Source organism: Acomys minous (genome assembly GCF_964271855.1).
Source record: "Acomys minous genome assembly, chromosome: 4".
In the NCBI taxonomy this organism is placed as follows: Eukaryota; Metazoa; Chordata; class Mammalia; order Rodentia; family Muridae; genus Acomys; species Acomys minous.
The window spans coordinates 130,401,083-130,416,731 of NC_140486.1; the positions used below are offsets into that span (position 1 = coordinate 130,401,083).

The window sequence follows — 15,649 nt, forward strand, 5'->3', positions numbered from 1 at the left end:
CTCAAAACTCATAGAAGTGCGGGGAGAAACATGCGGTCCATGGCTCTAACGAACACTTATACAAAGTCAACTTATTTTTCTTCAGCTTCATTTCCCGTCTGAAACACCACTGAGGGGAAAAGACCCATCTGATCTTCTTCCTCAGTTCCCTGTTTCTAGCCAACTGTTCTTGTCTTCTGATTAACCCCAACACAGTAAAAAGAGCCAAGATCCTCATGGCTGGAGGGAAGAAAAGGGTACAAGAAAAGCCACATTTAATAGAGTTCCACCCAGGCAAAATTCATGCACAGAGTGGGATTTTTTTTTTATTTCTTTGTTCAGATTGCAGATAAAGTGATGGCAATATGCCTTCCTATCCCTTCATTTCAAAGACGGAGCAAATGTTTTCACTTTGTTATGTAGGTGGATGAGAGCCTTGATGTGAGCCCAGTCAGAGCTACACAGCCTCAGAAAGGAGGCTTAAGTTAATGGTGTCTTGCATGAGTGTTGGAGACAATTCAGAAGCTGCTGCAGAGAAGATGGAAACTTAGTGTAAACATCACCACGCTAGGCATCGGCCCTGTGGCAGAAGGCTGGAAATCAAAGAAGGGTTTCTAAGAATCTCACTCCTGCCTGTGTTCTGCAGTTTTCCTGCAGAGGGCTGGAGCTGGCGTTCAGAGCACATCACTCAGGGCATTTCCTCTTGTCCTTTTGCACACTGTGGCAAAGCAACAAAAGGGCAGCGGAGGCCAAGAATGGAAAATTAATGGGAGCCAAGACACGGGGAGACATTAGGCCAGGAACAGAAAGCTACTGGGGCTGTCGTCCGCTGAGCAACGTTCAACGCTTACAGAGTGTCCTCTGGGATCAAAAAAAATATTGGGGACAGAAGTGAACATCTTAGGATAGGGCAGGGGTGCTCCCCTTGGGACCAGACACTCCGGAGGAGAGTGAAGGGACCCATATTCACTGTTAATTCCAACCACAGGAGCATGTGCCTTTATTGTACTCTTTTCATAGAGGAAGAAACTGGCTTGATCAAGGCCTCGCGGGAGGTGGTCACATACCCGGCACACATTACAAACTAGATCTCCTCTGTGCTACTTTGAAAACCACAGAGAGGTCTACATCAGCCGAGTTCCCAGGAGTGAGGTGGTTAGGCGAACACTAAAAGCCACAGACACGGCATCTGGATGTTGAACTTGCCTTTTAAATTCGACGAGGCTCCAGCAGGGTCTGATTGGCTTGACTCATTTTCAGAAGGCCTCTGTGGCTAAGCTAATGGAGTTCAAAGACAAGATGGCTGCTCAAGTGGTAACAAAGGACTGTGGGGAAGTGAGTGGGAGGCTACCTCAGCGTGTTGCCATTTTCTGTTGGGGAGCAGAGGGCCTCTGAGCCCTTTATTACAGACTCTGCAGTCCTTCCTTACCCCAAGCTTGCAGCCTCAGGTTTCCAGTTTAGTCAGGACTGAGACCTGTAGTGTGGACCTCAAGATGGTGACTCCAAAGAACACTCCCTGCCTCGCTTCCCACAGAAGCTTCGTGGAATTTAAGGAAGCTTCCAGGAAGAACCAGCATCAGGTCTTGCATGCTCTTCCGTGGCACTGAAAGGGAAGGACACTTTCCAAATTCACACTGTGAGGCAAGCATCTTCTCACCGAAACCAGACAAGGGCACAGCAAGAAGCCCATGTATGCAGAGATGCAAAATTCCGTGATAAAACCCTAGCAAGGGGGCTGGAGAGGTGGCTCAGCGGTTAAGAGCACTGGCTGCTCTTCCAAAGGTCCTGAGTTCAATTCCCAGCAGCCACATGGTGGCTCACAACCATCTATAATGAGATCTGGTGCCTTCTGGCCTACAGGTGCACATGCAGACAGAACACTGTATGCATAATAATAAATAAATCTTAAAAAAAAAACCCTAGCAAGTCAAATTCAGTAACACACCAAAAGTGTCATTCAGCATGATGATCACGTGGTTCCAGTCCAGAGCGGCAAGGGTGTTTTGACATACACAATAACACAACACAGCAGCAGGACAAGGAGACCACACCATCATCTCAACAGAGCCAGTAAAAGCATCCTATAAAATTCAACATCCTTTAACAATAAAAGCGCCAAACAAATATGAATAAACGGACCACAGCCTGACCAAAGAAGGCTTCACATGACAAACCGTAGTAGCCATCATTTTATGGAATCAGGAAACACCTAAAGCATTTCTTTTAAGATTGGGAACCAGGACGTGAAGTCTACTTATAACGCTCTTATTAACACCACTGAAAGTTATATCCGGAGCAACAGGACAAGAGAAAGACATTGAAAATAGAATTGATTTTATGCCCATTAGTTCTTTCATATATTAAACTTGGTTCACAGTACACTAAACAAATGTTAAGAAATCGAGCCTGCAAGATGGTTCCGGGGATAAAGCTGCTTGCCGCCACACAAGACAACCCGAGTTTTATCTGGAGACCAACATGGCGGAAAGAGAGAGATGCCTCCCACCAGCTGTGTGATGGTATCCTTACGTCTTAGGCCACATGTGTGGCCTACTGCAATGCAGACAAGCAAATACAATTTAATTAAAAACTTAGAAAACGAGAGAAATTCTAGCCACCCCATCATGCCCACAGGTGTCCACTTTGCATGAACCTTGCAGAATCTGTCATTTATTTAGTGCACCACAATTATTTAGGGGAGGCTGGAAATGACACTGGGTTGGTGGAAGCCCGTGCAACCGTATCAGCTCTGCCCAGTCTCATTATGGTTTTGCAAATTCATCACTAGGAATTAAGTCATGTCTGTCAGCTTTTTACGGTTGTTTCAAAGCCGACCGGGTAGGGCACAAGGCACGCCAGATGTTCAGAACCATGTGTTTTAGTTACCTTTTGTGGTTGTGAAGGCACGTGGGCAAAACAACGTTAAAAGAAAACTTTTAATTTGTAGGCCCAGGGTTCCAGAGAGTTAGAGTCCATAACTACCATGGCAGAGAGCGTGGTGGCTATAGGTAGGTGGACAGGGGGCGTGGCCACAGGTAGGTGGGCAAGGAGCTTGGCCATAGGTAGGCGGACAGGGGGCGTGGTCATAGGTAAGCGGACAGGGGGCGTGGTCATAGGGAGCCAGGCAGGGCGTGGCCATAGGGAGCCAGGCAGGGGCGTGGCCATAGGTAGGCGGGCAGGCTTGTACATTCTGAGCAATCATAAGGCAGAGAGAGCTATCTAGAAATGGCGTGGGCCTCTGAAACCTCGAAGCCCGCCTACCTACGTGACATACCTTTTCCAACAAGGCCATACCTCCAAGCAGTTCTGCCAAGCGTGCATCAAGCATTCTAATATATAATAAGCCCGAGAAAGGCCGCGTTTCCCTTCAAACCACCACACCGCGTTTGTGTCCTGAGCTTCCATAGTTGGAGTGCAGCTTCTCCTTAAACATTTTCCAAATGCATCTGAGTTGTCTCTATCCAAATTCACGTTAGCATGACCGACTTCATATCGTCTTACCACCATTGTGTAAGGAGAATTAATGGGATATTTTGACATTATGAAAAGATTATTTCCAAATGTTTGGAACCTACTTGTTTAAAGAAAAGCGGAAATATTTCGCCTACACCTTTCTCTACTTATCCTTCTTTCCATACACTCTTCCTCCGGAGACCACGAATGGCTCGTGATAGCCGATTTGCTTTAACTGACAGGGAGCTGTACTTGCTGATGGCTCTCTGCTTCCAGGACTTCGAATGCTGGGAGTGACACGGTGCTTTCCAGGGAGAGCAGCAGGAGAGGGAGATTGTCAAGGGTTCTTTTAAAACCATTCATATTATTTATTCTTACATCGATCCCTCCCACGACCCCGTGGGTGAGAAGGGCCAGCATCTGACTAATTTTGCCTAGAAGATAAAAATATTTTGTTAAATATTTAAGATCTTTGGCGTTGTGGTCAAGTAATTAAAAAGATTAGGTCATGAAGCCTCTGGATTGCTTGCTAACTCCAAACAGGACCTGCGAGTCCTGGGGAGACCTCTGGTCTTCGTGGCTGCGGCAACGCTGGAAGCGGCCGGCAGGGGGCAGCAGAGGCTGCGTGAGCGGAGGCCGGGGCGGTCCTCTCGGGTTTTTATTCTGACTTCCATCTTGCTGCCAGGGAGCGAGGCTACTCGGTGCCTCACTTTTCTGTCTCCCCCGCAGCCTTGGCGCCGGGCTGCTCGGTGTGAGTTTGCGGTCCCTGGAGCCCTCCGCCTTCAACAGTCGCCCATCCAGGCAGATGCGGAGAAGGGACAGGAAGTTTTATCCTGCACAAAGCACTGCAAGTCCAGCTGCTGGACGGATTCTTGATTTTCCATCCCGGTGCCTCGCATTCATAAACTTCCCCTTAACTGGAAAGTGGTCCTGTGAAAGGTGGAAACCCAGATCTCTGCAACTCCATTTAGAAGCCCTGTGTCCGGCAGAACAGCCTTGGGGCTCTCTGGACTCATAACCCACTTTTGACTGAGTTTCTTGTTCTCCACGTGCTCAGAAAACACAATATTTAAACACCCCCAACATAACATTTTCACGAGCGTTTGTCCAAATTCTCCGAGTGCAAAATGTATTTCTTTACTCCTTCCTTCAAACAGCAACCCTCACCTTGCGTTTCCTTGGACCACAGCATTTTCCTCTCTACTTTTTTCTCACCTGCCCCCCCTTTTTTTTCTTTGTAAGGATTAATTGGTTTTGGAGTAGGGAATGTGGCTCAATAAAGCAAGTTAAGTACTTGTTTCATACGCTCGAAGACTGGCGTTCTGAAACCCAGAACCCACCTAAAAGCCAAGTTGTGTAATACTTCCGGGAGATGGGGCAAAATTAGAGAATCCTTAGAAGGGAAGGAGGGAGGAACAGCAAGATACTTCCTCAAACAAGGTGGAAGGGAGGGACAGGCACCCAAGGCTGTCCTCTGACCTCAACCCACACTAGTGTTCACACACACGAGCCCTTGCACACACCCTCCACCATTATACACACATTTTGAAATAAAAAAATAAACATTTTTTTAGAGCAATTTTAGGTTCACAACAAAATTAAAGCACACAGATTTCCCATGTGCCCAACGTCCCTGAATATGCACAACTTCCACTCAACACAGTGGCTTACGGATCAGTAAGCCCACGCTGGAACACCACACATCCAGTCTGTACACATATTAAGACTCTTTTCTCCTGTCACAGGCCCCTACGAGCTTGGGTAAAGGGATATGACAGGTGCCAATTATTTCTACAGGAGCAGTTTCACTGTCCGAAACATCCTCAGTGTTCCAAATTTATATTTAATATAGATATAAAATCTTCCTGGAAATAATTAGGTGGCGTGGGAATTAGTTAAACTTTGTGTGTCTCAGACTCAGTGATTGGTGTGTTTCTCACGAGTCAGATGTCCACATATTTGCAAGGTTGTTCCTGGACATGGACCTTGCTTTCTAGATGTTTGTAAACTCTATTTTCACTCTGGTAACTGTTGCTTTAAAACTAATATTTGTAGCTGCTAACTCAGGGCCTTCCATTCATTGTGAGTTCCCTCTCTCTCTCTCTCTCTCTCTCTCTCTCTCCCCCCCCTCTCTCTCTCCAATTACCTCAGTAATTTGTGCCTGAAATAATAAAATCTGATTCCTAGATTAAATTGCGGTTCGTTTCTTTTTCATGTTTTATTGGCACTGTTTTGTATGGCTTCCCTAAGGCATTGCAACCCAGTAACACAGTAGAAATTAAATTATGTGCTGAAATAATTTAGCATCTCTGAAGCTAAAAGCCTTCCATGGCTCTATTAGTGAGCTCCATGTTTGCCCTGTCTTCTGGGGCCAGAAAAGACTCCATTTGTTTTCCCCTTGGCAGGTCCAAGTTCCATCTGCCTCTCCAGGCCTCTCCAGATCCTCCAGATTTCCAGTGTGATGACTCAGCTCTCCCTGGTTTCTTCATCTTTATGGCATAGATTTGACAATCTATGCTGCTTTGCCACAAAAGCCACTCAAAGTGCTCTTGACCACTTCCCTAAGTGTGACCCTGCTCTCCTCCCCTCCCTCACAGATGTCCAGCCATTCAGGCTTCCTCGTGTCTTGCTGAGCCTTGGGACTTTTCACTCTGACCACCTTCTCCAACCTGCTCTTTTCTTCTTGTTCTCGCTGCCTCCTTTCCCTGTCAACACAAAAGTGTCTTGTCTGGGAATCTGTTGCTCATCCCTGACTAGATCAGTCACCTTTGTAGTTGTTTCTCTGTCATAGTGTGTGTCCCAGCTCAACATTATAAACCTGCCAATCACTCAGTTATAATCCAGCTCCCCATCAGATCATATGAGCAATCAGGGCAGGGCTATGGCCGTTCTATTCAATATTTTGACCTCTAATTCCCAAGCTAGTGTGCGCTCCACAGAATGTGCTATGTAATTATTTTGCAGATGGATGCACACACCAACGGAAATGCCTCAACCTACAGGCTTTGGCTCCACTCAGTGCTGCCTGGCACAGAGCTGTTCTGTAACTGTATTTGTGGTTATCAGACTGAACATCTAAATTTTTGGTCACAGATGGGCGAGGGGCTCATGCGACCCTGCCACACACAGGGCAATGGGTGGCATCCCAGGGCTGCAGAGAGACAGACACTAACTTGTGGTCTTCAGTGCTGTATCCATTGATGAGTAATCTGTGCTCCGGTAGACAGCTCCACACACTCCTGACCAGAGGTCTCTGCTTAAGCCCAGCTGGTAACAAAGTTAAAAAAAAAAGGGCAACAAAAAAGACACAAAAGAAAAGCGGAGGCTTGATGGGAGGAGGGGACCTTGATTGGATTAGAGGACAAAAGAAGGCAGTGGATGAGTGTAACCAGAATGTATTAAATACATGGATGAAACAGTCAAAGAATACATTAATTTGGGTCTTTTTTTAATCTTCTCATTTTGTTCTGTAGGAAATTTTAATAGCAAAGCCCATACAGTTCATGGGAGTAGTCACATTGTGCAATAATATTGTGAGACACTGAAGACACAGTCTTCTTGCTGCCCCACGCCAGATAAGCCAGGAGTGGGCACTTTAACTACACGGTGCTGCTTAAATATGACCAGAAACATCCTCCACTTGCTAATAACACTATATTATCAAGACTACTTTTGGATATTATAAAATGCTTCTTCTTGTTTGGTTATGGTGTATATATGGAGAAAGCATGGATTAGTGAGGCTAGCATCAACCTGGAAAATCAGGGTTCGGAGCTTTAACATTTTCAGTTCCAAAGTGGGGCAGCCAGCATGCCTTCATTAGCAGGTGGCACAGATGAGTGAGACATAACAGCTGGTCCTTCATGCACAGAGCCCAGAAAAGAACATCATTACATTATTAAAGGGACCAGAATTAGTTCTCTTTCTCCATGTCTCATATGCTGGTCATTGATGAACGGCAGCACCGCCTTTATAATGTCAAGTGATCAGAAGGGAAGATAAGAAATGCCTGGCTGGTTGCCACTGGCCACATGTATTGGAGAGCCTGTTGGGGAGAAGTGGTGATCCCTCTGCTGTCCTGGTGGCCCATCGGAGAAGGATGAGCTAGAGGTGCTGTTGACGACACTGGCCTATGCCACTCTCCATGTGTGATGCACATAAAGCCACCACCTGGATTCTGTCTCTAAACAGGATGGCAACAGTGACCCTCGCAACACCAACGCAACTGGTGTAACAGGCTCCACAGGTAAAAGGCATATGGTTTCTGGAGTTAAGAACTGATACACATTTGTAATTTCCTACAGTTGTCAGAATCAAACTTTTAACAGCTATACATAAAGGATTAATATTAATTATTAGGTGAGCAGGACCGGCTACGAAAAGGCTCTGGACAGGGTCCTGGGTTTGGGGGACTGGGGTAGAAAAAGAAATAAAGGGGTATTGAAAGGAAAGAGTCAAGAGCTGGGGTCAGGAGGCTGCAAGGGCTGATGACCCAGGCCAGCTAGTTCATTAACTATATAGCTTTCAAGTGTGTGTGCGTGTGTGCATGTGTGTGTATGTGTGTGTGTGTGTGTGTGTGTGTGTGTGTGTGTGTGTGTGTGAGAGAGAGAGAGAGAGAGAGAGAGAGAGAGAGAGAGAGAGAATACATCACACAGCAGAGTTACAGGGAGCTCAGGATATCGCAAGTTCACCTTTAGTAAGGTATATTCTGGGATGGCAAACAGCGTTTCACATCTCAGAGTCTGGAACATCTGACCACATACAATGGGCGAAAAGTCCAGTGCCACGTCCCGGTCTGCAGCGTCCTAGCCCTTGGTGCCAGTCCATAGCTGACCTGCCTGGCATGATCATCCAGTCTAGCCACCAACCCTTAGCCGTAGGACAGTTACATTCTTTAGAGATCTTCTACCAGGGTGGGTGAGATGGACACAGAAAGGAAGCTCTGATAAGGGTAGGAGGGAGCGGCAGAGCTTCTGTCGGCTTCCGGAAGTCTGAATGAGACACAGACAAAGCTGGATGATTGCAGGAAAGCAAGGCATTCTGGGTGCTTGGGCAGCGGGGTGAGGGACTAACAATCCGCCACAGGAAAACACCACAGACAAACTTAGCTGTATCATGTTCTTGACTTTGCATGGGACATTTAGACTTTAAAGTTAATTAAATCGATTTGTCATCTTCTGTGGCATAGAAAATGGTACTGAAAATGCTAGTTAGGCTAGAGGACATTTGCATCATTAAAAACCAGGCGGAAGGCCACTTAAAATGTGTAGTGATTCACTACATTGCAGCGAGTTAAATGCCTGTAAGTAGATGGAGGGGCTCCAAGCGTTTCCGTGGCTGCCTCTGCCTTCTGTTGGGCTGTAGTAGTGTACATCGTCACACTAGACTCATGGGAAAAACTGCGTCTCCTCCAGGAATCTCTCCAACACTGTGTTTCTGCAAACGAACACTTGGCTCAGCCGTCAGCATTTGGTTGGGAACAGAACATTTCCCAATGTTCCGCCCACATTGCAAGGTCCTAGTGATTGCTTCTTTAAAGGGCCGTCTTCTTCCCTCTAGGCTTGACCTCCCTAGCAACGAGGAATGGACCAGAATGAGCAACAGATGTTCAGTGACAGCTGACCCAAGACGTGGCTAGCATCAGTGGGCACACGGTGGTGGTGTGTTGTGTCTAACAGACTCTCTCCAAAGGATTTCAGCTGAAGATAGGACAAAGGTCGGGTGGTATCTTAGCTGGGGAGGAGGGGGTACCTTTGAGAAGTCTGTCAATCATACAAGACAAGTCACAGATACGGCAGGGACAAGAGTGAGTGAGTGCTGGGAAACTGGGGAGAGTACAACAGAACAGAACGGAAGAGGATGTCAGCTGGCGGCAGCAGAGGAAGAGCTGACTCCGTCTTGGCAGAGGAAAGCCCGGGTAATGCGATGATTAGAACTGTGAGGCTCGGCTGAGAAGTGACGTATGATACTCATGTGCCTGTAGTAACAGCTCTGTGCCCGAGTTCCGCACATGTGTTTCTTGATCTCCAGCTGTCTGTTAAGTTAATTAAATCGTTCCTGGACACTTGTCCTCTTCCTTTGTGCCTTCCCCGCGAAGGACTTTGTTTGTCACGTGCTCTGCAAGTAGATGCTCATAACTCAGGACAAAGGGCTAATGAGGACAATAAAGGGTTAACTCACAGTGAGCATTGGTCAGACTAACCTACTGGCCACTCAAGGGTCCTCTAGGCAAAGTTTGGCACACACTGACTTTGGCTTTTCATTCTCTTTAGGTTTGTAATGGTTGAATGAAGAAATGATAATTTAGCTTAAATATTGGGTCACAGCTCATCTTAGACTGCTCTCTCCCTCTCCCTCTCTCATTGAAGATCCACTACATTGCTGAGGATGCCCCTGAAGTCCGGATCCTCTTGCGCTTACACCCCCATGTGGGGGATTGCAAGTGGGCACTACCACACCTGGCTTCCTTCACAAATCTTGAAAAAAAATTTTTCTCTCTCTGTCTTTTGTTTTCTTCCAACTCCAGTTGGGATGTTGCTTGATCAACTTCCCTCAGGCAGGTGAAGGTCACATTGTAAGAACATTAGAGTAATGACACAGGAGGAAGAAAAGTCCTCAAATAAGCAGGAGGCACACACCACAGACACAAGGGGGTCTATCCATAGTGACACGTGGGGAAACATAAATATCCCTTGTGGCGGTTTGAATAGGAATGGTCCCAGAGACTCATGTGTTTACATATTTGGTCATAGGGAGTGGCACCATTAGGAGCTGTGGCCTTGTTGGAGGAAGTGCGTCACTGGGGTGGGGGTGGGGCGGGCTTTGAGGTCTCAGAAGTTCACATCTGGCCAGTGTGTCTCAGTCTCCTTCTGCCCGAGGACCCAGATGTAGAGCTCTCAGCTCTCTCTCTAGCACCATGTCTGCCTGTGTGCTGCCATGTTTTCTGCCATGACAACAATGGACTAAACCTCTGAACTGTGAGCCAGCCCCAATTAAATGTTTCCCTTTATAAGAGTTGCTTATGGTCATGGTGTCTCTTCACAGCAATAAAACCCTAATTAAGACACTTTGTCAGTCCGGGCGTGGTGACGCACGCCTTTAATCCCAGCACTTGGGAGGCAGAGGCAGGCAGATCACTGTGAGTTCGAGACCAGCCTAGTCCAGGACAGTCAAGACTACACAGAGAAACCCTGTCTTGAAAAACTAAAACAAACAAACAAAAACAAACAAACAAACAAACACAGACACTTCCTCAACCATGGATCAGTCTTACGTTTTAGTTTTTCTATTACCACAACTTAGCCTACACCGTCACTCACACACAACGAAGGACATTTCTCTAGATGCTTTCATTGTGCCATGATCCATACAGAGTTCTGCATAGATAAGCTGTCACTCTGTTCCACAGATATCTTTTCTGGGTGTTGCCAGCCATTTTACAGACGTGCAAGTGAGCTTCGGAAGGTCGAGCGTCTTGCACAGGCTTCGTGGCTGTATGGCATAGGAGGATTTGGACAAAGCACTAAAGCACACACGTGTCTCACGACACGTTTTTCAGGGCTGGCCATTGATACTGGGTAGCCGATTGGTATGCTCTTCCCAGGAAAGCTGTCCTCTCCCGCTCTGAGCATGCCTTGGCTGCCGCAGTTCCTTGTGCAGTGCTGCCCCATCTAGGCGTTCACTCGTCCTCCTCAGGGTGTCAGCTGTGGTCCTTGGTCCGCTCATATCTGGGCAGCTGTGTGAGTGAGGTTTCTCTGCATGAAGCTCCTGACATTATTATCAGACCAGAAACATGCACATAAGTAACATAATACAGACTGAGCAGGCTGTATTTTTGTGTTTAGGAATATATGTAAGTAACGACAATTAATGAATGAAAAGGCCATAAATTTGAAAGAGAGAAAGGAGGGTGTATGGGAAGGTTTGCAGGAAGGAACGGGCAGGGGAAAATGATGCAATTATATTAAAATCTCAAAAAAAAATACAAGAAAAATACTAGTAACTCCACTAATAAAAGTTTTCCAAGTAGCAGTCCCCCAGTGTCTGTCTTCTCCCTCTCCTCTCCTCTCCCCTCCTCTATTTTCCTCTCTCCTCTCTCCTCCTCCTCCTCTGTCTCTGTCTCTGTCTCTGTCTCTGTCTCCCTCTCTCTCTCCCTCCCCGCTCTGTGTCTCACTTCTTGAGAGAGGGTTTATCTGTGTAGCCTTGGCTGTCCTGGAATTCACTTTGTAGACCAGGCTGGTCTTGAACTCAGAGATCCGCCCGCCTCTGCCTCTCAAGTGCTGGGATTACAGGCTTGTGCCACCACTGCTAGGCTTTCTTCTTTATTTACATAATTCCCCTTGCTCTTTATGTATGAATACATAATTTCCCAGTGACTTTATGACCTCTTTTCCTTTGATTATTATTGTTACATTTATATATATGGAATATATATATTATAGTGGAGATGCCATTAGTCTCCACTGCTGAGCCTGTTCACTGTTGCTCTTGCATATGTAGGGCTGGACACTTGGGATGTGGGTATGCCCCTTCCTAACAGACTTTCCAGAGGACTTGGACGCCTAGGGCTTTCTCCTTCTCCTCCTCTTCCTCCTTCTTCTTCTTCTTTCTTTCTTTCTTCCTTCCTTCCTTCCTTCCTTCCTTCCTTCCTTCCTTCCTTTCTTTCTTTTTTTGGTTTTGTTTTTCGAGACAGGGTTTCTCTGTGTAGCCTTGGCTGGGCTGGACTCACTCTGTAGACCAGGCTGGCCTCGAACTCACAGTGATCAGCCTGCCTTTGCCTCCCAAGTGCTGGGATTACCGCCCGCCATTAGGGCTGTCTTCTGACCACCTCTAGCAGCAGGGATTCTGGGATGGTGAGAGCATTAATTAGGATACACTGCGGGGCAGAGACAATAGCGGCTTGGACTATGAGGTCCCTCTCAGCAGGACTTTCGACCTTGCTCCCTGACCCTCCTGGGAATTAATTCTCTTCTCTCCTCCCTTTTCATGCTCTTGGCTAGGTGAAAAGCCTGGGAACGAGCTGGAGGAAGTGAGGCTGCAGACCGCCAGCAGGAAGATCGTGCAGAATGCCATCCTGCGAGCCGTGCGGCAAGTCTCCCAGGAGAGCCTGCGGGGGAGGGAAGGCAGGCCCGGCGACGGCAGGGCCCGCGGCCAGCTGGGAGCGCGCGAGCCGCCCAAGAAACACGAGAAGAAGTAATGGGTGCTGGGCTGGCTCTTGTCACATGCTTGGTTTCTGCCTTTCCTGTTAGCGTAGGACGCGTCACCAAAATGTTGCCAATAAGCAAACCAAAAGCGTCACGGATGCTTCTCAGTAGGATGAGTTCACGCCAGCCTTCGCGACAAGCCACGGTTTGCGAACCTGCATTCTTAGGGACCTTTCACATCTTCGTGGTACCTCTGGAAGCAGCCGAGCCAGACGTGGCACTCACATCACGAAAGTCATTTTGTAACAAATCTATTTTCCAAGTTCTTAAAAAAAAAGAATTCTACATCTTGTTTATTTACACATTTTTTCCCTATGAATTCAACCAGCAGTATTCATTCCCCTTTGGAGCTAATGAGTGCACTTTTTGTTTCTTCGTAAATATTTTAAAAGACACACTAGGGAGATGAAGGGAGTTTTATCCTGTTCAAACACAGACTCACAGGCTGTGATGGCTAGAGTACAGGTTCAAGGTCAAGCTGAGCAGAGCGGATTCTAAGGCCCAGCCCTACACTAGATCTTAAGTTTTTATTTCTTCAAGAAAGAGAGGTATTTACATCTTCTGAAGACTCAGTCCTTTTTATGTCTTTTCCCTGAGTTGTTCACAGCTGGTGTTTAACTTCTGTGTCGTGATCCGCCTTCTGTGTCAGAGACCCGCCTTCTGTGCCGGGATCCGCTGGGGACAGTGCAGACATCTTTTTTTTTTGACTAGAGATTAAATCAGATAAGTGAGTCTGTCCACCCGAGCTGCTGACGACTCAGATCTTTGGCAGTCCTGGGGAACAGCACATGCTCTGAGCCCCTAAGCTCCTCCTCCTCCTGGCTTTACCCACCTTTGAGGCTGGAGGGGGGCGGGGTCCTAGGTGGGGAGTCCGGGCCCCGTGGCCGCTGCGCCATCACCCAGCCCTGCGTTTTCACTAGCCCCTTACTGATAGGTACTCTTCTCCCATGAAAGAGACAAACATGGCTTTAAAAAAACATGAAAATCTTAAGGTCATGAATAAGTACCATGAATACATGGGAAACCGTTTTCTTTTTTATTCTCTGAGACATGTAAACAGAAGGTGAAGAGCAAAGTGTCAGTAGGCTGAAGGCACTTGGAAAGATTTTGTGTGTGTGTGTGTGTGTGTGTGTGTGTGTGTGTGTGTGTGTGTGTGTGTATCAACATAGCCATCGCCATAGCTTCCTGCTGCTCCTGTGTGGACAACAGATGGCTCTCAGAAGTCTTTCAGAGTCTGTTTACTATGCCTCACAGAAGCCACTGAGTTGGTGCTCCCAGGGACAGAGAGAGAATTCAGCCTTGGTTAGAAACCTCCAGACTACAGAGTCAGTGTCTACATTGGCATGTACTCTAAAAGCAAAGTATTGCTACCATAGAAATGTGGCTTGTGTTCAGATACCTCCAAAATTCCAATACACCATGCTACGTGTGACCAGGGACACTACAGAAACAACAGATGGGTAAAACTACCCATTTTTCACCATATTAGACTATATTTGGTGATGCATAGACAGAATACCTTAATTTAAAGAGAGAATTCATGAGGGAAAAAAGGGTGTGGAATTTTAGATATTGTTTATTCATCTTTTAAAAAAAACAGAAGTCATAGCAATTAAAGAATGAGGCCAAAATCATATGCCAATGCAGTTGCATAGCATGGGCAGTGAGTGGAAATAATTGCATTTGGAGAAATTATTCAGATGTACCCGCAAATAAGACACAAACCCAACGCTTGTAGTTTGCAGGTGACCTGCCACTGTGTCTCTGCTAAGACAGCTATCTATAACCAACTTTGTTTTTCTGTCAATTGGAAGAAACATAAATATATTATCTTTCTTCTCTGGTGTGTATGTACTACTAAACTAGGGATCTGGGAAATATTAATTTCTGTATCGAAATAATATTTATAAATAAAATATATCTACCTTTGAAACACGTATTCATGTACGGCAGTTTTCTGCACGCTCCTGTTCGGCTTCCACCTGCTTCTTACAGGCACGAGGCACCAAGGTCACACGAGGAATGTGTTTGTCAAACGCCTTCGTACCAGGGCCAGAGGAGGCAAGTTTTTAAATATAACTTTTCCTTGACCAAGGATAGCTTTGTCTATGGAAAAGAAGTGCACTAAGGAACGGAAAGCAAAGGTAAGGAGATCTGGCTGGCCAGTGTTGATTACGATTTTCCTGGGATGGAAAGTCTGGAGCAAGAGGTAGTGACACTGCTCTCTGAGAGGGGGGAGGGTGGAGCAAGCAGAGCCTTCAAGGGTACAGACGCTAGGAAGGGATCCATGGAAGACCAGTGATGCCAACAAATGTGGCTGCCATATCTCAACTCACGCCCCCTGCAAGGGGCCTGCTGGGCGTTGTGTCGCACAAACTTCAGTGAGTTTTCACTTGGTTATTGTCGTAAGCCAGTACTCACAGATCTCACCTTTCAAACTCGTGGGGACATTTGCTTCATGTCTTTTATGTCTTCGATTTACTGCAAGGTAAAGCACACAGGAATTGGCCAGGCCCGTGTGCTCAGCTGTTCATCCCGGCTTGCCTCCCTCCAGGTCAGAACTAAGGAGAGAAACCCTGCGTGGCTTTGCTTTCCTAAAGTAACCATCTCCTCAGCACAGACATGTTTGCAATGAGACATGGACAACTCACTGGCTACCCAGGCTCCATCTCCGACACCTCCACACCCCTTTCCTTAAAACACTCGGTTGCTTATGGGATTTTACGTTGCAAATAAATGAAAGGGATATTTTAAAATCACTGAATTTGTGGCCTTCAGGAGTGAGCACCAAGGCATTTTTCAAGGCAGGTTTATGACCTCTGTGATAAAATAATGCATAAGAAAAGACCTTTGCATGCACCCACCAGAATAGCTACTACAGAAAATGAAACCTTTGAAAAGGTTTCACCTTTCACTCGGTTAACCCTTTACTGCCCACAGAGATGCACAGAGCCAATGTTTGGACAAATTCCTCTCCCAAGGGAGCTTGTCAACAGTAACAATGTCTTCTCTTT

General features: G+C 46.7%; 1 protein-coding gene across 1 annotated transcript in view; it reads left to right on the plus strand.

Annotated features, from left to right (window-relative positions):
• Positions 1-14,574, plus strand: part of AKAIN1 (A-kinase anchor inhibitor 1) — a 39,725-nt gene extending 25,151 nt beyond the window's left edge. Inside the window, exon 2 of the mRNA XM_084780510.1 lies at positions 12,432-14,574. Within this exon, the coding sequence (XP_084636636.1) occupies positions 12,432-12,628 (197 nt within the window). The 3' untranslated portion in view covers positions 12,629-14,574. The remainder of the gene's footprint in view (positions 1-12,431) is intronic.
• Positions 14,575-15,649: the final 1,075 nt, after the last annotated feature.